The sequence below is a fragment of the Peromyscus maniculatus genome, chromosome 12, assembly GCF_049852395.1.
Source record: "Peromyscus maniculatus bairdii isolate BWxNUB_F1_BW_parent chromosome 12, HU_Pman_BW_mat_3.1, whole genome shotgun sequence".
Classification (NCBI taxonomy): Eukaryota; Metazoa; Chordata; class Mammalia; order Rodentia; family Cricetidae; genus Peromyscus; species Peromyscus maniculatus.
This window is the reverse complement of record NC_134863.1, coordinates 36,442,835-36,466,297: the sequence shown is the minus strand read 5'-3', so window position 1 is coordinate 36,466,297 and position 23,463 is coordinate 36,442,835. Positions and strand designations below refer to the sequence as shown.

The window sequence follows — 23,463 nt, the reverse complement described above, 5'->3', positions numbered from 1 at the left end:
TATTTATTTATTCATTTGTGTGTGTGTGTGTGTGTGTGTATGTATGCCCACATGTGTGCAAGTGTATGTGCATATGTGTATGCCTTGTACACACTAAACAAGGATCCTATTACTAAGATACCTCCCTAATACCTTGTGACATTTTAAGTAGAAAATTATTCAGCTTTGAGCACAAAGAGGTAATTAAATGCATAGTGCATCCAAAGCTCGTCTCAATGAACATCTTGCCGTTTTAACATCCTAAAATTAGGACAGTGGCCATGAGGTAAATAAAATAACATCTTGAGGATGCAGGTGTGAATGTAGAAATAGTCAAATTTGCTAATAATTGTTTTCATCTCGCTCATCTCATTTGTGGTTTAATATTTTCCCGCCATTTCATTGGTATCTGCTCCTAATGAGTTTCATCAATAACCAATCATAGTCCTCTTAAGTTTATCTCAAACTGTCACTGTTTAGGGCAAAGGCCTTCAAAATTATTATCCAGAATAGGTTAAACTAAAGATATTTTTAGCTTTGTAAAGCTCTGGTCTGTGTTGCAAATCAATTCTACCATGGTTGAGCAACCATAGATAGTATGTAGACAAATCAGCGTGGCTGTTTTTCAATAAACCTTTATCTACAGAAACAAGTGGTGGGTCAGATTTGGTCAGTCAGCAGGTTATGCATACTTGTCTAACAGAGGGTAGATACAGTTGCAGAAATTCTAAAGAAAATGAGGGAAAATGAAGAATCAAGGCACAGCGGGGTGCTCATAGAGAAGGGGTGCATGCTATTTTTCCCATGTGGACATTTCACACATGCTGGATAATTTATGAAGAAATTTACTCTACTCTATTTAGTATGTAGCAGGACACTGACGTGGAAGCTAGAATAAAATCCTGCCACTAATGCCAATAAAGTACCTTTGGGTGAATTGTTTTCTCTCAGTCCAAAAAGAAGATAGAGAGATGAATGGCTCTACAGTGGCCTTTCTACTCCATCACTCTGATACTGTGGGGGTTCTACTGAGGGTTTGTTGTTGTTGTTTGTTTGTTTTGCTTTATGAGACAGGGTTTCTCTGTGTAGCCCTGGCTGTCCTGGAACTCACTCTGTAGACCAGGCTGGACTCTACTGAGAACTATGTGGAGGGGTTTGAGCTGTCTCTGAATGGTAGGTAGATCACTTGCCTATCATGGATGAAGTTCTGGGAATGATTTCCCACACTGGAAGAGAAACACAATTCTGAGGAGAAATTCAAAGTTTGAAAATGTAGTTTAAAACTATATTAACAACGGTACAGGAAATTCTAAGCCTTTGGGACAATGAGAGAAAGGACGCTGAGTGAAGGACATGTCCCCAGCCCATGGAGTAAAGGAATATTACAGGCTGTCCTGTCGCAAGTGGTGCTGAGGTGGGATTTCACAGTGATGAGGGAATTCCCCCTGGGGACGTGTAACCTGATGAGTAAGCCTCCCCTGGCTTCAGAAAACAGTTGTGGGGATAATTCATAAGAACTTAGTGAGAAGAGCAGAGCTTTTGTGGTACAGCCAGGTGCAGGTATGGGGAGCCCTTCCTTCCTGCCACAGAGTATTTTTTTTAACCACTTAGAAGCAAAGGTGGCCACTCTTTTTTTTTTTTTTTTTCAAACAATGCGACATCCAAGACAACTGACTAATTTTTAAATGTTGATTATTGTCAGACTCTAAACGGCTTTGTGGTCCACAAAGTCTGCTCTTCCAAGGTCCTCCAGAAGAACTAAGCTAAGGATCTCTGTGCCCCATGACTGGAGTCCCCGAGCCCTCCTTTTATCTGTCATCCAACAGAGTCCCCAACTCCTGCTTTTGTCTGTCAGCGCCGAGCAAACTCTAGCCTAGTCACTCACTGTCGATGAGAAAAGTGAGTCTCAAAGGGGGCTCTAAGTGGCCGTGGCTGTTGATGGGCACGGAAGGAGAGTCTGCTGGGCACCAGAAGTTCATATTCACCTTCTGCGGGAGGAAGCGGCTGAGAGGTGGAAGAGAAGCGGAGGACCGAATACTCCGTCTCTACTCCTCTTGAAGACTCTCTGGGTCTCTCAGCCTTGCTAGAGACGTTCTCATAGAACCTCTCAGCAGAGCTGTCTGATGGCCTTCCTCTGAGGGCCTTGTGGTCAACGAGGATGTAGCATAACTCCTCTGTGTAGATCTGGTCAGCATTGTCCTGCAGGTCAAGGGAGAGCCCTCATAAAGATCTGGCCTCTTTCCCTCCCGTTCATGCTTCAGTGACAACACAGGCCTGACGGGGGAAATCGTGTCTTCCACCACCACTGCTTTCTCCATTTCCGGCCCATCTTTTCTAAATGGCTGCAGGGGCCTTCCAAATACTAAACTAGAAGTTTGGAGTGTTCCTGTCATCCAAAGCATACATGTGTGTCTCCTTTATACATGTTCCATAGTGACCCTTGACCACCATATATATATATATATATATACTTCTGTTGGTCACAGAACACTGGATGTGCTTGGATAATATTTAATGACTCATCAAGAGATTATTATTATTGTCTTTACTTGACAGGGTCTCTTGTATCCCAATTAATATGTAGCAGAGGATGACCCTGAGCTTCTGTTCCTCTTCCTTGTATCTTATGAGTGCCATAGGAGTATGTGTGTCACCACTTCCAGCTTATGCTATGCTGGGGATCAAACCCAGGGCTTCCTGCATGCTCGATAAGCCCTCTCTACTAATTGCAGTACATCCACAGGCAGATGATTGCATTGATAATCTAAGGGAAGGTCTCACTAATGGTGGAATCTCAGGGGCTAAAACATCAGAGGCAGCAATGTACAGTGGGAAGCATGTGACTGTTAGAGAAAGACCGGGGTTTGAAGGCTGGCTCTGCCATCTTTCAGAGGCCTGGATTTGGACACTAGAACTTAATCTCTCAGGTTTTGCATCTGTGAAGAAGTGAGAGGGCACAGTATTGCAATAATATGCGTTGTTGTGACAGCTACATGAGATGCCTGTCAAACACTCAACACATGGCCTGTCATAACAAAGTGCTCAGCAAATGTTAGTTCCCTCCAATCCCTTATGCCACAGGAGGGCTGCTGTTTCTGCCACCAGGCTCTGCAAATAACTGTGGGTTCCTGCCCCCCCCCCCCCCCAACATCTACAGTGTTTCTTCCACGTTGGGATCAGAAGGGGTCTTATTACCTGCATAGGAGCTGAAGTCATCCCTTCATCTGCAGAAAGAAAATACACTCAATGAATCTCAGGTTGAGGTGGAGACTTCAGGGAGTGGGGCTGGGATGTTTGCAACCAGACAGCCAAGGGACAGCTAGAGTAGTCTACAGAAGTCTGTTACGGATCCCTAAGAGTCACAGGACACCCTAAACAAAGCCACAGGAGAGCTTGCTCAGGCTGATAGGGCCAGTGAAGAAAGATACTTTTAGGGCATCTTTAGGCAGCCAATCATACCCCCTCTCTTCCCTCTTCCCTTATATAATATCCATTGTGTACCTACTTGGGAAAACACAATAGGGAGACAGATATACCAGCAACAAGCCTGTTTCTCACAGACTAGCCAGGGGACATACAAGACAGCATGAGAGACCCACAGAGCAGACAGGAGGGTGTCCTTTCTAACAGGTAACATTAAGATGATGGTCGCATGAGGACTTGTGTTCAAGGAAAGTTTTTCAGAACGCCCAGATGCTGAACATTTATGTTTCTGCAGAAGCAAGGCAATGTTTCAAAAGTATTTTACTCCACATTGACTGGCTTCAGCCACAGAGCAGAGGCATGCTTCCCACCCTTGGCATCCAGCCAGAAGAAGAAAAAAGATGCCATCCATGGAAACCCAGGTAGGAGGCAGAGCTGTCCACCATGTGGCTCATGGATTCATAGCTCCCCTGACTCTCACATCCCCATAAAGTTTTATAGCATCTGGGGCATCACTGGTTCTCACTAGAAGAAAGGCTTCTACATTTTGGCACCCGTGGCCTTATTTCTGTTGTGTCTTATTTTGATAGAAATTAGCTTTTGTTGGGATCCATTGTTCCTGGGTGAAAGGGCTCATGCTGGGAGGGCTAGAGGCTGCATTGTGTACCCACAGAGCTGGGCTTTGAGATTCAGTGCATGGGTGAGCTATACTCTCCACTTGAAACCCAGCTAGGGGAAGACAAAATTCCTCCATTTTTTTCAGCAATGTTAGGGTCCATCCTCACACTCACACTTTCTTATTCTCTGTCATGTATGGGCCATCATTCTCCAACTGCTCATCAAATCTTGTTTCTTTCTTTTTTAATTATTTATTTTTATTTTATGCGCATTGGTGCTTTGCATGCATGTGTATCTGTGTGTGGGGATATTGCATTCCCTGGAACAGAAGTTACAGACAGTTGCCAGTTGCCACGTGGGTGCTTGGGAATTAAGCCAGGGTCCCCTGGAAGCAACCAGTGTGCTCTTAACCACTGAGCAATCTCTCCAGTCCCAAGTCTTGTTTACTTAACTTCACTACTGATCTGTCCCAACAGCCTCATCATAGGTCTGCTGGCCTCAGTTCTTGCCAACAGTTGATACTGTTTCCTCTCTGCACATCCCACTGGGCTGGAGGGTCTCTTCAATGCAAATCTGACCATCCTTGCCTCTTCTCCATCCTTCCCCATTGCTCGTAAGGTGAGAACTGAGATTTTCAGCTGCTCCTCTGTGCCCTAGCTGCCACATTTGTTGTTCCCAGTTAGCTCCTTCAGTTTCCAGATCAGGCACAGATTGAGGAGATCAATAAATCAATTTCTGCTTCAATGAACCCACTGTCTAATGGGAAAATCAAGCAAACACAAAAGTGGGGTAATTGCAGCAGTGTGTGTAGGTTTATAGTACAGACCTTCTCACCTGGCTTTGGAAGCACAGAGAAAGGACATTTTAGAAATGTTAAGTCCATCAAGAGTACAAATGATGGGGAAATCATGACTGACTTTGCCGAACATGGTGGCGCACACCTTTAATCACTGCACTGGGGAGGCAGAGGCAGGCAGATCTCTATGAGTTCAAGGCCAGCCTATTCTCCAGAGTTCTAGGACATCTAGGGCTGTCACACAGAAAAACCATTTCTCAAAACAAGCAAACAAACAAACAAACAAATAAATAAATAAACATGAAACAAAATGATGACTTACTTTGCTTTGGGGACTCTTGTCCAGCTTTAAATGTGCTTATGTTTTTCCTGTAAAAAAAATGTAGGCAGGTTGTTTCAATATTCAGAAACTCTTAAACATTGCATTATGAAACATCAATTTCGATCATTGGTAGTTGTTATTCTTTTTATATCACCTCTTTCAAAATAAAGGAATGAAAAAATAAGAAAAGGGAAAAGAGAAGACGATGTTAAGTAGAAGTGCATTCCTTTCTACCCCCTTTCCTGCCTTTATTTTGCAATCTGATACATGCACACGTGGTATTAAGAGGTTATATTTTCGGAGAATATTTCTGACATAAACCTCCATTTTGTTTTATATCATACACATGGAGGAGCAGGCATTTTTCAATCCTAAGCCCAACCTGTGGCCACCCAAGCAAAAAATCCAAACACTTTCCAATAAAGTACACTGCATAGAAGACTCCCTGGAGATATGATGGAAGCCCATTGTCATGTAGTGGGCAAGCTGACAATTTGCTGTAAGGATGGCCATGGGTCTGGCATGCTAAGTCGGGTACATTAATGTCACTATCAATCACTTAGTGGTGGTTAGCTATTTTCAGCAACTGTTTCACTCTCCAGAGTGTCTCAGTTTGGACAATAAATTATCACCTGGACTACACATTCTCCATTCAGAGGGCAGACATGTGTGTTTCTATACAAAGGACTTGTAGTGTGAAGACTCTCAGTATTAACGGGCAGTTTCATTCTTACATCTGACGCTTACCCATGGGAGAAGACTCTACCACCCATGAGACAATTATTATTCTTGATTATCACCGCACTCTGGGGGCTGTTTCTTTGACGGATTCTCAGTGACCATAGCTGGGCTTGGTACCCAGCTTGAGTGTATCCGTGAAGGGAAAGGAGCTCACAGGTACCTAACAAGCCCCACACTGAAAACACAGTTAGGAAGTTGATTCCTTGAGTGATGCTTTACTTACCAAGGAAGGCAGGAGCATCCTTCATCGATATGACAGCAACTCCAGCACCTGAAATAGCTGAGAGAGGTGCCAGGAAGTCAGTGAGTCTGGTTTCGGTGGCTTTGTGAACGGTGACTTCTTTCCCCTTGCTGTTTCTGTCCTTATTTATTAGGTGAACTGGACATAGGCCCATGATACCACCAGTTTCTAGCCAGGAAAAAAAAAAAAACCTGTCTATTCTCATCAAGGGAAACAAAAAGTTTTTTTTTTTTTTTTCCCCCAGAGCTGAGGACCGAACCCAGGGCTTTGCGCTTGCTAGGTAAGCACTCTACCACTGAGCCAAATCCCCAACCCCTGGGAAACAAAAAGTTTGAAAACTCACAATCCCAGTGATTTACTTGACTCCTTGTGATGGCGTTATCTCCAGAATATTAAGGTATGAATTTCACAATTGAGAAATCATTTTGTTTGGGTCAAGGTCAAGCAGTATTTTCACAGGATGCCACTGAACTCTGACTCTCTAATCTCTCCTGTGCATAGTCCACTCTACTGGACTAATCACATATCTATCTCCTATACTAGAATGTGAACTTCATAAAGCTGGGGACTATACTCATCCCACCCATCATCGTGGTCTATGTCACCAGTGTATGCCAACCTATCAAATACACAGCAAATTTGTGTCCTAGAAATATTTGATGAAGCTATACATGAGTAACTGTGAGCACAGCCACCAAAACAGGAGGTCATCAGATCTACCACCCAAATTCCAAGGGTGTAGCTAAGTATGAAGACTTGTGCTTTTTACAGAGGCTGGCTGTAACCCATGGCCATGTAAGCCATGGCCATGGTTGTGACTACCAGTTTGGGTGAGCATCTTGATGGCTTCCTGGTTCTATGTGTTATCAGAGACTTTGGGGCGTAGCATCAGCTCTCTCCTTTAGGTCGCCCTTAGTGTCCTTTGTGTCCTGTAAACCACTTGTTTTCATCTTCTGCTTCTGTGGTTAAAAGGTATCATATGGAAATAGGTGAATCTGCCCAGTGCTAAGAAGTCAGGTTCATCAGGGGAACACGGAAGTGAGGTGAAAGGCGATGGTAGGGTTGTGAATTACTGGATTCATATTCATATTTCTACAAATTTTGAGCCGCAATTTAATTTCTAAAATGAGGCTATATGTACTATTTATTTCATGAAGCCGTTAAGGTTCAGACAAAGGTGATGACGGACAAAAGCGATTTGTAAACTTTCCTTCTTTTCTATGCATCCTTTGCAATGCATTCTTGCATTTTAATATGTGTATTTTGGTTTAAGGTGAGTCCAGGTAAGGAAAATATCTAAAAATGTGCCTCCCAGTCAGCTATCCCTGGAATGCCTTCAGAAAGGGTAGCTCAGGAAAGGCTGTATCGTGATCAAGAATTAGAGAGACAAACCTCTGTGACATCATAGGGACACCAGCAATCCCAGGTGCTTATCTTTTCATGAGGCCTCTGTTATCAAGCCCATGAATCCTCTCTCCCTTGACATTATTCCCCCATCCTTTTCTCTCCTTTCCATCATGTGATGTACATGCTTTAATAGATGGTCAATGACACCCCTCAAGATACATACTTCTCAGCTTGCACTGAAGACATACAGCCTTGGGTGCGAAAGATCTTAGGGTCTTGCCCCTAACATGGTCTTGGTTTGTTTTTAGATGCTCTCTCAGAAGTGCTTCCTGGAACACTGTGAGAACTGCTGCTAACTGTAGGTTATAGAACAACAGACTTTGCCATAATTTGGACTCTTAGGCCTGAGGGACTTGTACATTGCAAGATTCCTTCCTTAGGAGTTCCATAACACTGGATACTCAAACATCCACTCAGGAAGGATGCATGAAGCTGTATTAGATTTCCAGTACCAGCATAAACTCAAGCACCTCTGCACAGTCCTTTCAACCTCGTGTCATGGGAGAATGTAGTTAACTCAGAAGTAGAAACTCAAAGCTTAGAATGACAGAGCCAGCGTAGAGATTTGAGTGCAGAGGTACTTTATTCCACAAATAGACAACAGGATTTCAGATCTTTATTTCAAGCTGTACCAGGAACTTAAGCATCTGATTTCCTGTTGCCAAGGATACAGGAGGCTCTTAGAATAGCAGGATGTCTCCTGTCCAGTGCGGGGAAGTCTTGCTGTCTTTCCTACTGTTTTCCTACTTGCTGCCGTTACGGCTGGTACTGGGCCTTTGCTGTGGGGATGGGTGGCCCCAGCCCTGACAAGCTCTTTCTTCCCCGGGGCATTGGACAGTATGTACTCTCACCTGCAGGTCCGATGTTTGGCATTTTGAAGTCTCAGATTCCAATGTGTCCCCTGAGTGTCCAGCTTCCACCTAAGACTCAAATATTAGAAATGGGCCACTGTGTCATCCCATAATTCTCACTATGGTTTTATGTTTCTCTCTCAGCTGTTTCATTTCTTCTGTTTATGAGCAGTTCTGGAACTACCTTAGCATGCCTCTTATTGCCCTGCCGTCTATTAATGTTCCATCCTGAACCCCAGGCCGGAGCCTGTTTCAGATCTAATATCTCTGTCACCAGAGGAACAGCCCACACCCACAGTCCTAAAATGATGCCTCAGAATCCTCATCACAAGCGTGAAAATGCCACTGCACAGGGAGAGGCCTGAGCCTCTCCATTCATTCTCTGTTTGCTGCTGTTTCAGGGCCTGCACCCAAGCAATGGGGTTCCGGGAGACACCATCTTTCACAGTAATCCAGAGAACAAAAGATAGATAGAAGAAGAAGGAAACAATTATATAAGAATTAAATTCATTCACTGTTTGGATTAGATTTCTGTTTAATCCTTTTTTCATTTGCTGGAAGTTGAGAGTATGAAGAAATAGAATTCGTGCGTACTTCTCGGTATATGCCGATCTTTATATGTGCTATATTTCACTCAGTTTCAGAACAAGTCCATCAGTTGATATTATTGTCCTGTCATTTATTAACAAGGGAACTAGGGACAAAATTTAGGCAGCTTGTTTGAGGATCCGCAACCAGGAAGGGGGAAAACCTAGGTTTTCTTAGGGAAAATGTTTTTCCCTGAGACCTTGGGCTCTTCCTGTGGGGAGAGGTGGTTTTCCATCCTATGTCCTGCAGAGACATAGTTAGGGGTAACAGGAAAGATGGACAAGAGATCCAGCTGATGTAAGACAACAACCTCAGTTAGCACAGGAATGAGGATGCTGGGCAATTTATTTAGCAATACAGCTGGGCAGTTATTTAGGGATACAACACTATCTGAACCATCTATTGAATGTATAGGACTAACTGTAAATTCATAAGCCACATGAAAAAAATGAGAATGTGAGTTGGTAAGGAAAGCCTGCTAAGTGTGAATGCAGTGAAAGGTACCTAAGTGATTTCCAGAATGAGTTCAATTATCTTTAAAATGTAATGGACACAAAATCATAAAAATCTAGCCATCAACTAGAAAATTATTATTTTTTGCATATTTATGAGAAAAACTCATTAAAAAAATAAAAATAGCCTTTCACTTTAGAGACAAAATAGAGTAAACCCCAAACAAAAATTGAAGGATGGCATTACTGCCTCTTGATAGGTAAGAAAACACAAATGACTGCTGGATATAGGAGCTAAAATAAAGACGATGGATGTAATGCTGTAAGTCTAAGTGTGCATACCAGCTCATCTCATCTTCTTCTACTTGCATTCCTATACTTTTCCTCTCTCTCATGATAAGTATTTATCAGTGTTACAACACTTAGCCCCACAGCAAAGTTCTGAGACACGAAAGTGCATGTATGCCATCCATCACTATTTCCTCATCTATACTATATCTGCATGTTGCTTTCTCTCTCCCCAGGAATGCTTCCAATCACCCACCCAGCACTTACTGAGTACCTGCTGTGTGCCAGAAACAAAGGCAGGAACCAGGAATTCACAAAGCAAAGAGCAGAAAATAATAAGCCACATTTAGAGGCGTTCACAGAGAGACCAAATGACAGTCATTATAGGAGGCCGTTAGAAGGTGGAGAAGGGGTTGAGAGAGTTCAGGGCAAACACTCAGATAGTGTTAGCTCTCAGGAAAGGACACAGATAGATGCTCCCAAATCCCCTTTGGCATTTTGCACGACCTCATTTTTCTGTGTTCCCCTTTATATGCTATCTGAGACCAGGGTAGCAAGCACAACCCTGGAAGACTCTCTGCCAGCTTACTCACTATAGATCCCCTCACTTCATACCATAGAAAGCCCTTTATTTTGGGTGATCATAATTTTCTTTACATGTGTTTGCTTTGACTGAATGAAAATGATGGTCTGAAAACCGAGACTAGCCTCCGATCACTGAACCCTTCTCTATCAGGGACCACGCTGCTGCTATCCACACTAGGAACCTCCGGGTAGGATTATACTATTATTTTCTTTTAAAATGAGGAGACCAGATGGGCAGTGGTGGTGAGACAGAGGTAAGCGATCTTTGTGAGTTTGAGGCCAGTCTGGTCTACAGAGCGAGTTCCAGGACAGCCAGTGCTATTCAGAGAAACCCTGTCTCAAAAAATCAAATAAAACACCAAAAAATAAAATATACAATCCAAAACAAAGCAAAAATCCCTCCAAACAGCAACAACAAAACAAAATGAGGAGACCAAAGCCCAGGATCATGAAAACAAGTCTTTTCCCTAGTGACATGACCCTCCTTAATTGGCTTGTAAATGCACTAACTGAAGCCTCATCTGGCAGGGAATGTGCTATTTATTTTAAATTCATGAAGAGTCCCTGAAAGAGTGGATGCTCATGAACTTATTCAGGGAACATCAAGAGCCCAGGAGAGCGTCCCTGACCCCAGCCCCAGGGCAACTGTTTCATTTCTTAGATGGGCAGTGCCCCTTGTTAGCGGAGTCTTCCCACATCCCAGCTATTCTCCTCATGCTGGGATTCAGGGCAGAAGGCAAACCCTGTAAGGATGTCACAGGGTGTGTGGCTCAGGAGGTACTGAATTCTTGCCACACTCCTTGCCCCGTTCCCTTCGCCCTAAGAGTAGCCCTCTTTTTCTCTTTCACCACTGGGCCAGGTCCCTGCTCTCCGGAGAAAGTGAACTCACCCTATTTTCCTCTGCAGACAGTTCCCCATCAGGCTTCTCAGCACCTTCCCTCTGTGTTCTCCCACTTCCTTCTCACCCCTCCTGCACTTTACTCTCTCCGGGCAGAGCAGCTCTGACCAGCTGTGTAGACAGTCAGAAGGAGGAGGAGCCTGCTGGAGGAGGAAGCAGGGCTGGCTGGGGGAGCCTGAGAGGCACATGCATAAAGAATATCCTGGTGATTAAGGATGTTGAGCATTTCTTTAAATGTCTTTCAGCCATTTGTAGTTCTTGTTTTGTGAATTCTCTGTTTAGCTCTTTAGCCCATTTTTTAATTGGACTGTTCAGTACTTTGATGTCTAGTTTCTTGAGTTCTTTATATATTGTGGAGATCAATCCTCTGTCAGGTGTAACCAATGTTGGAGAGGATGTGGAGCAAAGGGAACACTCCTCCACTGTTGGTGGGAATGTAAACTTGTACAACCACTGTGGAAATCAGTATGGCGGTTTCTCAGAAAATTAGGAATCGAACTACCTCAAGACCCAGCCATCCCACTCTTGGGCATATACCCAAGGAATGCTGATTCATACCATAAAGATACATGCTCAGCTATGTTCATAGCAGCACTATTTGTAATAGCCAGAACCTGGAAACAACCTAGATGCCCATCAACGGAAGAATGGATGAAAAAAAATGTGGTACATATACACAATGGAGTACTACTCAGCAGAGAAAAACAATGAAAGCATGAAATTTGCAGGCAAATGGATGGAACTAGAAAAAATCATCCTGAGTGAGGTAACCCAAACCCAGAAAGACAGTTATGGTATGTACTCACTCATTGGTGGATTCTAGATATAAAATAAAGAACAATCAGACCACAACCGACAGAACCATAGAGGCTATATATATAGCATGGAGGTCCCTAGGACGACTGTGGCATATAATAAATTTCAGTTTTACTCAATTATTAAAAAAAATAGCCAAATGAATGGAAACACATGAACTATGAACCAAAGGCTGAGGGGCCCCCAGCTGGATAGGTGAGACAGTTGATTGGCTTGATCAGTTTGGGAGGCATCTAGGCAGTGGGACCAAGTCCTGTGCTCATTGCATGAATTGGCTGTTTGAAACCAGGAACTTATGCAGGGACACTTGGCTCAGTCTGGGAGGAAGGGACTGGACGTCCCTGGACTGAGTCTACCAAGTTGATCACAGTCCTCAGGGGAGGACTTGTCCTGGAGGAGGTGGGAATGGAGGTGGGCTGGGGGTAAGGGGAGGGGGTGGGAGGGGGGAGAATAGGGGAACCCATGGTTGATATGTAGAACTGAATGGTATTATAAAATATATATATTAAAAAAAAGAATATCCTGGAAGGTCAAAAGCCCTGATGCACCAGGGTATTAACCAAACCAGAAACTGCTGGTCAGGGAGACTTTAGCCTCCAGAGAACCTCAGGCTTGCTGTTGCAGAGGGGCTATGGGAGTTTTCCATGGCAGATACCTACATTCATTGAATCTCTGTTTCAGGAAAGACAAATGGGCGGGCAGGGCGGGGGGAGGCTTTGTTTAAAAGGAAGCAAACAACCAAACCAAAAACCTATAAAACAAAACAATAATATCAACAAAAGACCCAGAATCAAGCCACAGTCTAGTTGGACATGTATAGACTCTCAAAATTTACTCAAAAGGACACATACTAGAGTAGCTGCAGAAATCGGGAAAGTTGAAAGGGCACATTGCTGGGTGGAGGAGCGATAGAGGAATAGTAGGGTACAAGTGGTTTGATGTGGGAAATGGGAAAAATGGGAGCATTCTAATTAGCATGCATTGGGGCAGAGGGCAAGTCCAGAAGAAGGAGGGAGGAGGGTAAAAATAACAGCAAGGATGTCTGAAAAAGTCACAAGGAATCATACTATTAGCTGTCTACCTAAAAATACCTATAATGTATGCAAGTCTGTATATTTATATATAGTATATGTATGAGTTTAAATAAATTTTTCCCACTCAATGCTCCTTCCAGGAGCCAAAAATCATCTAGCAAAAACTGCAACACCACACCTGAGAAAGCCCTCATTTGAGTTGTTGGTTAGGGCTGTCAAAGAGATTCCCAAACATACAGCCTATTGCTATTGTCCTTGGTTGCCCCCTAAAGGTGGAAGGTATGTACTTATTGCTGAAGACACCTTGCACTTCAGAGGGCTCAGACGCCCCTGGTCTGGAACAGACCTGAATGCCTCCTCACTGAGGAATAAGTTTTATGGTACAGAAGGCATCATGAAAGCTTCCAAAGGAGGGAGACAACCAACAGTCCTACCCAGATAATAATGCCTATGAACCACAATGATGACTAGCACAGCATAATAATTCAAAGAGTGCTGTAGTGGCACACACACCTTGGTGGTCACCAACAGCTCTCTGGACCTCAGATTCACCCAACAAGAGGGAAACCATGCCTGGTATTGGAAACCTAGGTAACTCCCCAGAGGTCATGAAGTCATGGATCTTGGAAGGAGCCTATAACTGCCACTTTACTACACCAGCATAATCCCTAGCTACATTCTAAATATTTTTTCCTTATACCCTCAGATGAGTGTTGTTCTCAATCCTCATTAAGGAAACTTCTCTTTGCAACAGAAAACCACAACCAAGCAAACATGCAGCATTGTAGAGCCCAGTTCCAAGGGATACATGCACAACAAAACTCCTACACCTAAGGTTCAGGTATCATTGCCAAGAAAGGGGCAGGAAGATTGCAAAAGCTGGAGAATCAGGGCGTTTGCTGTTAGATTGTGTCTCCTAGGTTTGTCAGAAGCTACACCCATAAAGTCTCACCAACATGGCTGTATAAGCAGGAGCTGAACAAGCACAACAACAGACATGCTAAGGTAGAGAGGGAAAGCTCTCTGAGGCCTTAACCCTATACAAAGAACCACACACAATTATGAGCTAAGAGTGGGAGAAACAGTCTTCCTTAGAGAACAGTACACCGATTTGTTATCCAATACGAATGGTCAGCCCTGGAAACATGCATACAATGACATTATATAGACTGAGCAGGTTGTGTTTGTGCATTTTGGAATATATATTTATATGTTACATATATATACATATAAATAATTGTTGTTAAAAACAATAATTAGTAGAAAAACAGATAATAAATTTGAAAGAGAATGATGAAGAGAATATGGAAGTGTAACTGGAGAGTTTTCTCTCCAGGTCCAGCCAAGCCCTGGCAGTCCAACAGTCCACTTATAAAATAAACACACAGATGCTTATATTATTTAAACTGTTTGGCCTAATGGCTCAGGCTTCTAGCTATCTAGTTCTTACATCTTAAATTAACCCATTTCCATAAATCTATACCTTGCCACATGGCTCATGGCTTACTGGCATCTTCACATGCTGCTTATCATGGTGGCAGCTGGCAGTGTCTCCTTCTGCCTTCCTGTTCTCTCAATTCTCCTGTTAGTTCCACCTATACTTCCTGCCTGGCTACTGGCCAATCAGTGCTTTATTTATTGACCAATCAGAGCAATACATTTGACATACAGACCATCCCACAGCATGGAAGGGCTTGGAGAGAAGAAATAGAAGAGAGAAATAATATAATTACATTATAATCTCAAACAATAAAGTATTAAATTTTTACATGCACACATACCACCCAGTAACGAAATAGACAGACCATTTGATCAGACTCATCCCCTAAGACGCTGTGTGGATGGTGAATGAATGTTTGAAGAGGCGGGGAACGTGCTAGACATTAGGGAAATGGAAATCAAAATCAGAGCACAGTACCTTCTCGTACTTATTGGAATATCTAATATCAAAAGCAAAAGCAGAAGCTGATGATGCCAGGTGTGGATAATGGATGTGAAGAACTGAAGGTCTCATGTGTGGTGTAAAATGACAGTCTTTGTGCAAACCAATAAGGCACATTTATATACAGTTAAAGCAGGCTTCCCGCATAAGCCAGGAAGCACACGTTTAGCCATTTTTTTTTTCCAGGTTGAAACTATAACCTTTAAGAACATAGACTACGGATATAAAATCTTGTATCAATCTCTACCCCACTCCCCCCAAAATCACAAGTGAAATGGCCTCTGAAGGTAGTGAATAGATGACAAAATGTTATGTCCACACAGTGGAATATTGCCCAGCAATAAAAAGAATGGACGCCTGTATATAACAATTAGAATAATTCCAAGCACATTACCTGACTGAAAGAAACCAGACCTGTAGTGGATTTGTGACTTTCAGGACAAGGCAAGGCAATAGGAGCAGAAAGCAGGAGTGCTTTCCAGGAACACCCTACCCACACACACATATGGGCAGCACCAATTCATGTTAGGAGGGGATGCTGGTTTTTGTCTTGGCTGTAGTGGTGTGTGTCTATGCCTTCCTAACTATTCACAGAATGGTACCAAGGGTGGATCAACGGTATAGAAATTATATTGCAATAGAGAAGAAGTTTAAAATGAATTCTGGGACTGCAATCATGTCCCCCCCTTTTTTCATTAATCTTGTGTATGATTTTTTTGTTGTTTAGTGATTCATTTTTTCATTCATCTCTTCAACAAGTACATGTTGAGAACCTACTGCATGCTGAGCACCTTGGGCTCAACAGTGAGCAAAGCAGAGGGAAAAAAAATCTTTATTTGACCTTGAGTAATACAGAGGTCATATCTAGAGCAAACAGCAGGATGGGGACTGTCTTAGTGACTGTTCTATTGCTGTGAAAGACACCATGAACAAAGCAGCTCTTAGAGAAGAAAGCACTGAATTGTGGGCTTGCTTACAGTTTCAGAGGATTCATCACGGTGGAAAGCCAACAGGGTGGTAACTGAGAATTTTAATCCCGATCTGTAGGCAGCAGAGAGAAAGAGGGCTTGGCCTCTCATGGGATTTTGAAAGCTCAAAACTCATTCCCAGCGACACACCTCCAGCAAGGCCACACTCCCAACAAGGCCACACCTCCTAATCCTGCCCAAATGTTGACTTTGGCTGTTTGCACTAGAGTTGTACGCACTAGAGGTGGGGATTACAAATTAATTTTGGGTCTTGAGTCCCAGTTTGCAAGCGGCAGTTTGACTCCGACCACTAGATGGAGACATTGAGCTGTGGAAATGGGAGGCACTGGGCAAGAAAATGTGTTGCTTTTCCAGGAGGTGGGGCGGGGCGTTTACTACATACATTTTGCGTTAAATAAACTGCTCCCCCTGGGCAGAAGAAGGTGTTGCAGTTCCAAAAATAAATCTCTGGGCCATCCTTTATTTATCCCCATCAACATTTACTTCAGTACTTAATACCTCTGAGAAATTGTGTACCCTGAACTGTAAACAAAAATCTGGATATTTATACAGAAGTGAGGGTGGAATTTAAGAGCTGAGATCTTTGCACTTATGTATTTATTGTTTGCTGTTGTGTGGGGGAGCTAATAACCAATGTAAAAATGATTCTGCTTTACTTTTATAAGATAACAAGATTGGAGTAACCATTGGCTACCGACTTTCTAGCATTTTTTCATATGAGACTTCTGTGGATATCTTACTACCATTTCCTGCATTTTGTAGGTGAGTAGGGATGAAAGAGCACCTCATGCCCTCCTCAGGCTAATGGCTTCCACACATTCTTTTCAGGTCGTTGTAGAGCTCTGGGTGTGACAGAGATCTAGGCTCTGGTGACAGGATCATTTCTTACAACAGTGTCTTATGTAGGGGGGGGAATCTTTACAATTCAGTCTACACTTCCAGCCAGACACTGATAGTCACTAAAACTGTGGCTGTATACTTCTCTTGAGTAACCTCGATTTCCAAAATAGAACCCAGACAATCTAAGCAGCTCAGCAAATGACATGCGATTAGATGAGTTCACAATTGGCTACATAGTGAGGCTGTGAGAATAATTTATGCCATGTCTCGAAGTTCCATTACTTCCTCTGCAAAATGAGGCTAACTCCCCTTCTAAAACACACCGGACATGCTCCTGAGCTGCTGGAAGAGAGCACTTCTCCCCTGTCCCAATGCTTGTCTTGGGTTGAGGGAGAACTCTCCTGTCCTTGTCTTCGCTCTCTCCAACTGCCTCCTCCTCCTTTATTCTACTGATGTTGCACATCTGGTTGATGAGGTCGGAAGCAGAACGTGGATAGCTTTTGTTCAGTTCTCCTTCCTGACACATTTTGGGCATGGATTAACCCTTAAAAATCCAGCATGTTCCTCTATTCCCAGCTCCGTACCACGCTTAATGCCAAATGCCTGCAATAGTCCATTTCCAGTTCTATCAAAAAGAAGGCAACCACATTCTTTTGTTGGTTCCATTGGTAATAATGGAGTGTGTGTACAAGTGTGGGCATGCACATGTGTTTGTGGTATCTCTGTGTATATATATGTGTGTGCAAGTGTGTGTTTTACTCTCTATCTTAATTATTTTACTTCTCAGCTAAGAAGGCAGAGGCAGGCCACTCTCATCGGGTCTCTGAAACAGTACTGTAGCAGCTCCTTAGTCACTAACACTGGGAAAAGGCTGCTTGAGTTTCCCAAGAGGATCAGACCCCATTGTCTTGTGCTCAAAGACCTGTCTGTGACAGGAACATCTACACTTGGCTCCTCTGTCCCCATCATGAGTTGTTGGCATAACATTCAGAATTCCCAATGATTGATGCTGAAGATAGGCATTTAAATTTTTCTTAATTTTTTAGTTATTCATTTAGGGTTGTCCATGACAATAGAATGCATAGTGCTGCATGATACAATGCTTGTTTTCCAGGCTCTATTCTGTCTCCTAGAAACTGTGAGATTTTTTTTTTTACTAAATTACTCAAAATTGCTGTTTACTTTGGTCTCTCATAAATGGTAAACAAATACATTCCCCTTGTACTGATATTATAACGATCAAGTTACTGACTAATACATAGTGAAACATATCATGCACCCAAGTTGTTTTTTAAATTTAATCTTCTCTCATATATTACAACCTGACAGCAGCTTCTCCTCCCTCCTCTCCTCCTAGTACCCCCTCCCAACTCTCCTCTCCTCTATACCCACTTCTGCTCAGTTTCCCTTCAGAAAAGAGCAGGCCTCCCAGGAATATCAACCAAACACGGCATAGCAAGTTGTAATAAAAACTAGGTATGTACTCTTGTATCAAGGCAGGACAAGACAACACAGTAGGAGAAAAAGGGTCCCAAATGCAGACAAAAGAGTCAAAGACAGTCCCAGCTACCACTGTTAGGAGTCCCACAAGAACACCAAGCTACACAATCATTGTTTTAAATGTCCCTGTGAAAAAAATCTAGAAAAAAAAATCAATGAAGGACTGCCTAGATCAAACTGGGTGGAGGACATGTCTGCTAGGGATACTCTTGGTTGTTAATTGAATTGGAAAGGTCTGACCTGAATATGCATGGGCTGGGCCCTGAACTAAGAGTGAAGAAAGTTGGCTGAGCATAAAGCAGCAAGCAAGGATGAGTGAATTCCCTCTTTGCTCTTTGCTGTGAATGTCATGTGACCACCTGTATGAAAAGTAAAGTGATGAACTGGGAGCCAGTGAGGTAACATTTTGGTAGTAAGTGGTCAAATAGAGAGAAGAAACCAGGAGTCTAGGGAGTCTTAGGGTCTTATTTTAAAGTTATTCCCTTCCCCCAGTCTGAATCTAGAAATACCAGCATTTGGAGAGTTGGTTGGCTAATAGGAGTTTCTTTAATTCACACCATCACACAAAGGGCACATAAACTTTGGCTTGTCTTTATCTTCAGAAATAGATGTTTTCATGACCATGTTGAGAAGCTTATGTAGTTTGCTGACCCTTCTTTACAGGTGGTTTCTAGGAGACTCCTTAGGCATTAACATTGTCTTCAGGCAATTCATCCTTTTTTTGCACCTAAAAATTGATAAGGAAACAGAAGTCAAATTTCAAATCTTTTTAAAAAAAATATGTTCCCTATTGAAAACTTATGAAAAATAACACTATATTTTCACATACATTTTTCAACTAGTGTACTTCCTAGTATGAATTTGATGATGTGAAAATGTTTATTGTACATTTATATAAATAAATAAATGCTTTAAAGTTATACAAATTACAATAATACAGCAATGAACACAAGGTAATGCAGAAAAACATTGGGGAAAATATTTTAAAGGTACATATTTGCTGAATGAATAAAGATTATAATGTTATGGAAAAATTCAACAGAGCTCTAAATAATAAGTACTAATATTTGTATAGCAAAAGATGAATTAAAATTTAAGAACACCTAGAGAAATATTTTCAGCAAACATTAGAAATTAATATTTTATATGTTTTTGTAAGTTCAGGCTGCTATAAAAATTGTCATGAACTCGGTGGCACACAAATCTGAATTTATTTCTCCCAGTCACAAATTCTTTAAAGTCAACTTTGCAGGTGCTTAAAGTTCAGCATCTGGTGAACTATTGAGAGCCGCTGGTAGCAACAACCATGGGAGTATACAGCAGGTGACAACTAGAGTTCAGAAGGTCAACCTATCAGAACTAAGGGTTCTGCTGGAGGAAACCATCATGCAAGGCGTTATGGAATTATTGCCTTTTGAGTGAACTGGCTGTCTCTTGTAAACTTCTTGTGCAATGACAGCTATGATTCTCCCCATTTACAGTGCATTTCCATGTTATGTGTACATGTGATCTCATGATTGCATCTCAATCTTATGGACACACATAATTGTGGATAGAAGATGGTTTCTTATTTACCTGTACAATTTTTATGATTGAAAACATACTAAAATATGTTTTGTACTAGGTCTACTGTTGCATGTGGATTGTAGACACTTAGAGGTCTTGTTCTCCATCCTTAGGTATCAACAAGGTAAATATTGGCCAAAGTGTCTTCATAGAACTTTTACGGTGCGGAATTGCAGGTGCCTGGCCTTGTTGGATCAAAACCCTTCAGAAGAATTATAGGGAACTATAATAGTGCAGGTGTCTGGCTTTGGTATATCTTAGTCCTTCAAGAGATCAATAGCACCTATGTTGCCCTAAGCTTCCTCCAAAAACACCTCCCCACTCTGATTCAAAAAACAATTATCATTTTGTATTTATTTCTATACCGGTTTTTTTAATACAAGATTTTAGGCTCAGTAGACTAATTATGTATAGGTCCTGAGATTCAGGTGATTAAGAGCTGTTAATTCAGGTGATTAGTTGTTAACTGACTAACCGTGTCTGGATAGTATTAATCACGTAAAATAGTACAATTATTCTTTGCCTTTCCCTTAAATCTCTCATTCGTTCAATTTCTTCCCTTGTAACCCTTGTGGCTATCCCTTTAAGAGATGGCCAGAACTTTTCACAACCTACAGCTGTTGTCTGTCACCAATTAAGCTGACCAAGTCTTTGCCAAGTGTGAATCTTATCAGAATACTTGTCCCTGAGAGTTTACTTGGTAGTTTTTACTAACAAGTTGTTTATGAATATGTATGTATGTATATATGTATATATATATTCATATATGTGCTTGGAGGAACAAAGACACTAGGTAGAATGATGAGAGAGCAGAAGAAGGGACAGAGAGGAGCTAAGTATGAGAACAGAAGAGAAGCTGTATAGATAGAATTGATTTAGAAGAATAGAGTGGGTGGACTAAAGAACTCAGTGTGCTTATATTCATTTAATATCCCTCAGGTTAGATTCCCAGCTGGCTGACAGATTCTTCCACAGACTGTGGGAGAAGGCAATAAGGGCTGGACCTCCATCTCTTACTGACAGGTGGCATCTTCTTGCTCTGCCCTCAGCCTTATCTTAAAGGCACTAATGTCAACATGAAACTACAATCCTTGGATCTAAACCTTTTCCACAAGTCCACTTTTAGTACCAAAAGAGGTCAGCACATTGTGATGGCTAATGTTAATAGTCTACTTGATGGTATCTGGAATCCCCTAGGAGAGTCCTCTAGGCATGTGTACCAGTTACTCTTCTGCAGTGATAAAATATCATGACTACAAGCAACTTAAGGAAGAGCTTATTTTGGCCTAGAATGGAAGAGGAATAGATGTCCGTAATGGCAGGGAAGGATTGTCAACAAGATAAGGAAGCTGAGAGATCCCACCTCAGCAGCATGTGAGAAACACACAGAGAGAAAACAGGAAGTGTAACAAAGCTAGAAAAGTGCAGCGCCCTGTTCCAGTAACACACTTTCTCCAGCAAGGTTCCATGTCCTAAAGGTTCCATAACCTCTCAAACAGCACCAAAAGAGGGGACCATGTATGCACATACATGAGCCTATGGGGACATATCTCATCCAAACTGTAACAGTGTGCTTATGGGAAATTATCTTGTTTACATTATTTGATGTGGGATGTTTCATCTTAATAAATTTCAAAGCTTTTTAGCAAGGTATAATTGTTAGCTTTGGCAACTTGACACAACCTAGAATAGCCAGAGAAGAGAGTCTCAATGAGGGATTGTCTACACTGGGGTGTCTTGTGGGCATGTCTATGTGGCACAGCCTCAGTTGAGCCACTTGGTGAGAAGGGCTCAGCCTAGTGTGGGAGGTTCCATTCCTTTGGCACGGGGTCCTAAGCTATTCAGGAGTAGAGAAATTGAGCTGAGCACAGGCAAATGAGTGCAAATGCATTTATTTCTTCCTGCTCCTAAGTGTGGGTGTGATGTGGCGTTCCTGCCTTTACTGCCCCTCAAAGCTGGATTATAATATAAAATTATAAGACGAGTACGTTCCTTTCTTCCCTAAGTTGCTTTTTGTCAGGGTTGTCTATCATAATAACAGAAATGGAACTAGAACACAGGGGTTGGCTGGACAGCGGAGGGCTGGTGTGGGATCTGATGTAGGGTAGAGGAGCCAGGACAGGGAATCTTGCAATGGTCGCTGCATGCTCCGTCCCACAGGACCAGAACAGGGGTGTCATGATGTTGTGCCAGAGCTTTGAGGGGTCATCTCGCCCTGCCAAGGAAAACCGTATTCTGGCAGCCATAGTGGTGGGGAATGAACAAGAGAGTAGGCCCCAAGCACAGCCAACACCGGACACTTGGGAATAAAAACATCTATTGGACAACACAGCCTGATGGTTCTCTCTACATGATCGATCTACTGGCTAGTGTTCCTGTCTTGTTCAGCCTTCACCTTTTCAATGCTGTTGCTTAGAGAAGAAAGGAAAGGAAAGGAAAGAAAGTCACACAGTAGCTCCCTATCTCTACTTTTCAAGGGCTAGAATTATAAGTGTGCCATATATATATATATATATATATACATATATATATATATATATATATATAATTGATAGACAAGCAGCATTCTTTAAAACAAGTACAAGAAGAATACTAGCTTCCCTGGCTCCCTCTCCATCCCCCAAATATACCATGAGGCAGATTCCCATCAGCTTGGCTAGCTAACCATGTAGCTAATGAGTACACTCTAGAATTTATCTTCAAATTTTACCTTAACTGGCTTCCTTACCTTTTTTTTCTTTAATTGAAGCTTCCTTTTCTTATTCTGGGCCTCGGGAGGCTGGCTTGGGGATTTCTGGGAAAGTTTAGTTTAGTTCAGGACAGAAGAGATTAGAATATTTAATACTGTGCACTGTATTCATCAAAAACTGTGATGACTCTGGGGCAGTGGTTCTCAACCTTGCTAATGCTGCGACCCTTTAATACAGTTCTTCATGTTATGTTGACCCCGCTCCCCAACCACATGATTATCTTCACTGCTACTTCATACTGTAATTTTGCTGCTGTTATGAATTGTAATGTAAATATCTGCACTTTTTTGATGGTTTTAGGTGATTCCTGTGAAAGAATCAGTTGACCCCTGGAGGGGTCATAACTCCCCCAGTTGAGAACCACGGCTCTGGGGCCAAACTGCTTTTAGACTGGAAAGTCCTAGAATGCTTTACAGAGGTAGCTGTGGCAGCCTTTGGACCTGGCCAAATTCAGCCCACGACAAAGGGAAGGGGCTCAGACTGCAGTCAAGGCCATCCTTGCTGATGCTTGCATGCTAACACCACTCAAGACAAACACTCTCCATCTCTTGAATGTGTTAGCCATTTGTGTAACAGTTCCATGAGAGTATGCTAACAGTGCCTATGATGCACTGGGCAAAGAGAAACTTTTCATACCCAAATCTCGACAATGACTAGTAGGTAAAGTCCCCTGGGATAAGAGAAAAACATTGGTACTTTCCACAAACTGCAGACTCCCTTTTTATCTTTAATAAAACATGAAAAAACGGCTCCCACTTTACCTCCTTCTTAGCATTCTTCTCATCTTCAGAGCCTTCATTCAGTGTTTCAAGTGATTCTGCTCAGAAGGAAGACAGT

At 42.4% G+C, this 23,463-nt stretch overlaps 2 protein-coding genes across 9 annotated transcripts in view; both read right to left on the bottom strand.

Annotated features, from left to right (window-relative positions):
- Gcsam (germinal center associated signaling and motility) lies at positions 1-11,286 on the bottom strand. 2 transcript variants are annotated; one of them, XM_006975784.4, is made up of 5 exons: positions 11,181-11,286; positions 6,103-6,159; positions 5,139-5,185; positions 3,175-3,203; positions 1-2,178 (listed from the first exon to the last, which is right to left on the bottom strand). In XM_006975784.4, the coding sequence occupies exons 1-5, from the start codon at positions 11,207-11,209 to the stop codon at positions 1,861-1,863; spliced, it is 480 nt and encodes a 159-aa protein (XP_006975846.1). In that variant the 5' UTR covers positions 11,210-11,286; the 3' UTR covers positions 1-1,860. The 2 variants fall into 2 exon arrangements, with proteins under 2 accessions (XP_006975846.1, XP_076405002.1); XM_076548887.1 differs by lacking the exon at positions 11,181-11,286 and adding an exon at positions 8,379-8,386.
- Positions 11,287-18,833: 7,547 nt separating this feature from the next.
- Slc9c1 (solute carrier family 9 member C1) overlaps positions 18,834-23,463 on the bottom strand; it is a 130,631-nt gene continuing 126,001 nt past the window's right edge. For all 7 annotated transcript variants that reach the window (XM_076548885.1, XM_076548886.1, XM_042259358.2 and 4 more), the window contains 3 exons: positions 23,388-23,443; positions 22,605-22,670; positions 18,834-19,037 (listed from right to left, as the gene is read on the bottom strand). In XM_076548885.1, coding sequence (XP_076405000.1) covers positions 18,993-19,037; positions 22,605-22,670; positions 23,388-23,443 — 167 coding nt within the window. In that variant the 3' untranslated portion in view covers positions 18,834-18,992. The remainder of the gene's footprint in view (positions 19,038-22,604; positions 22,671-23,387; positions 23,444-23,463) is intronic.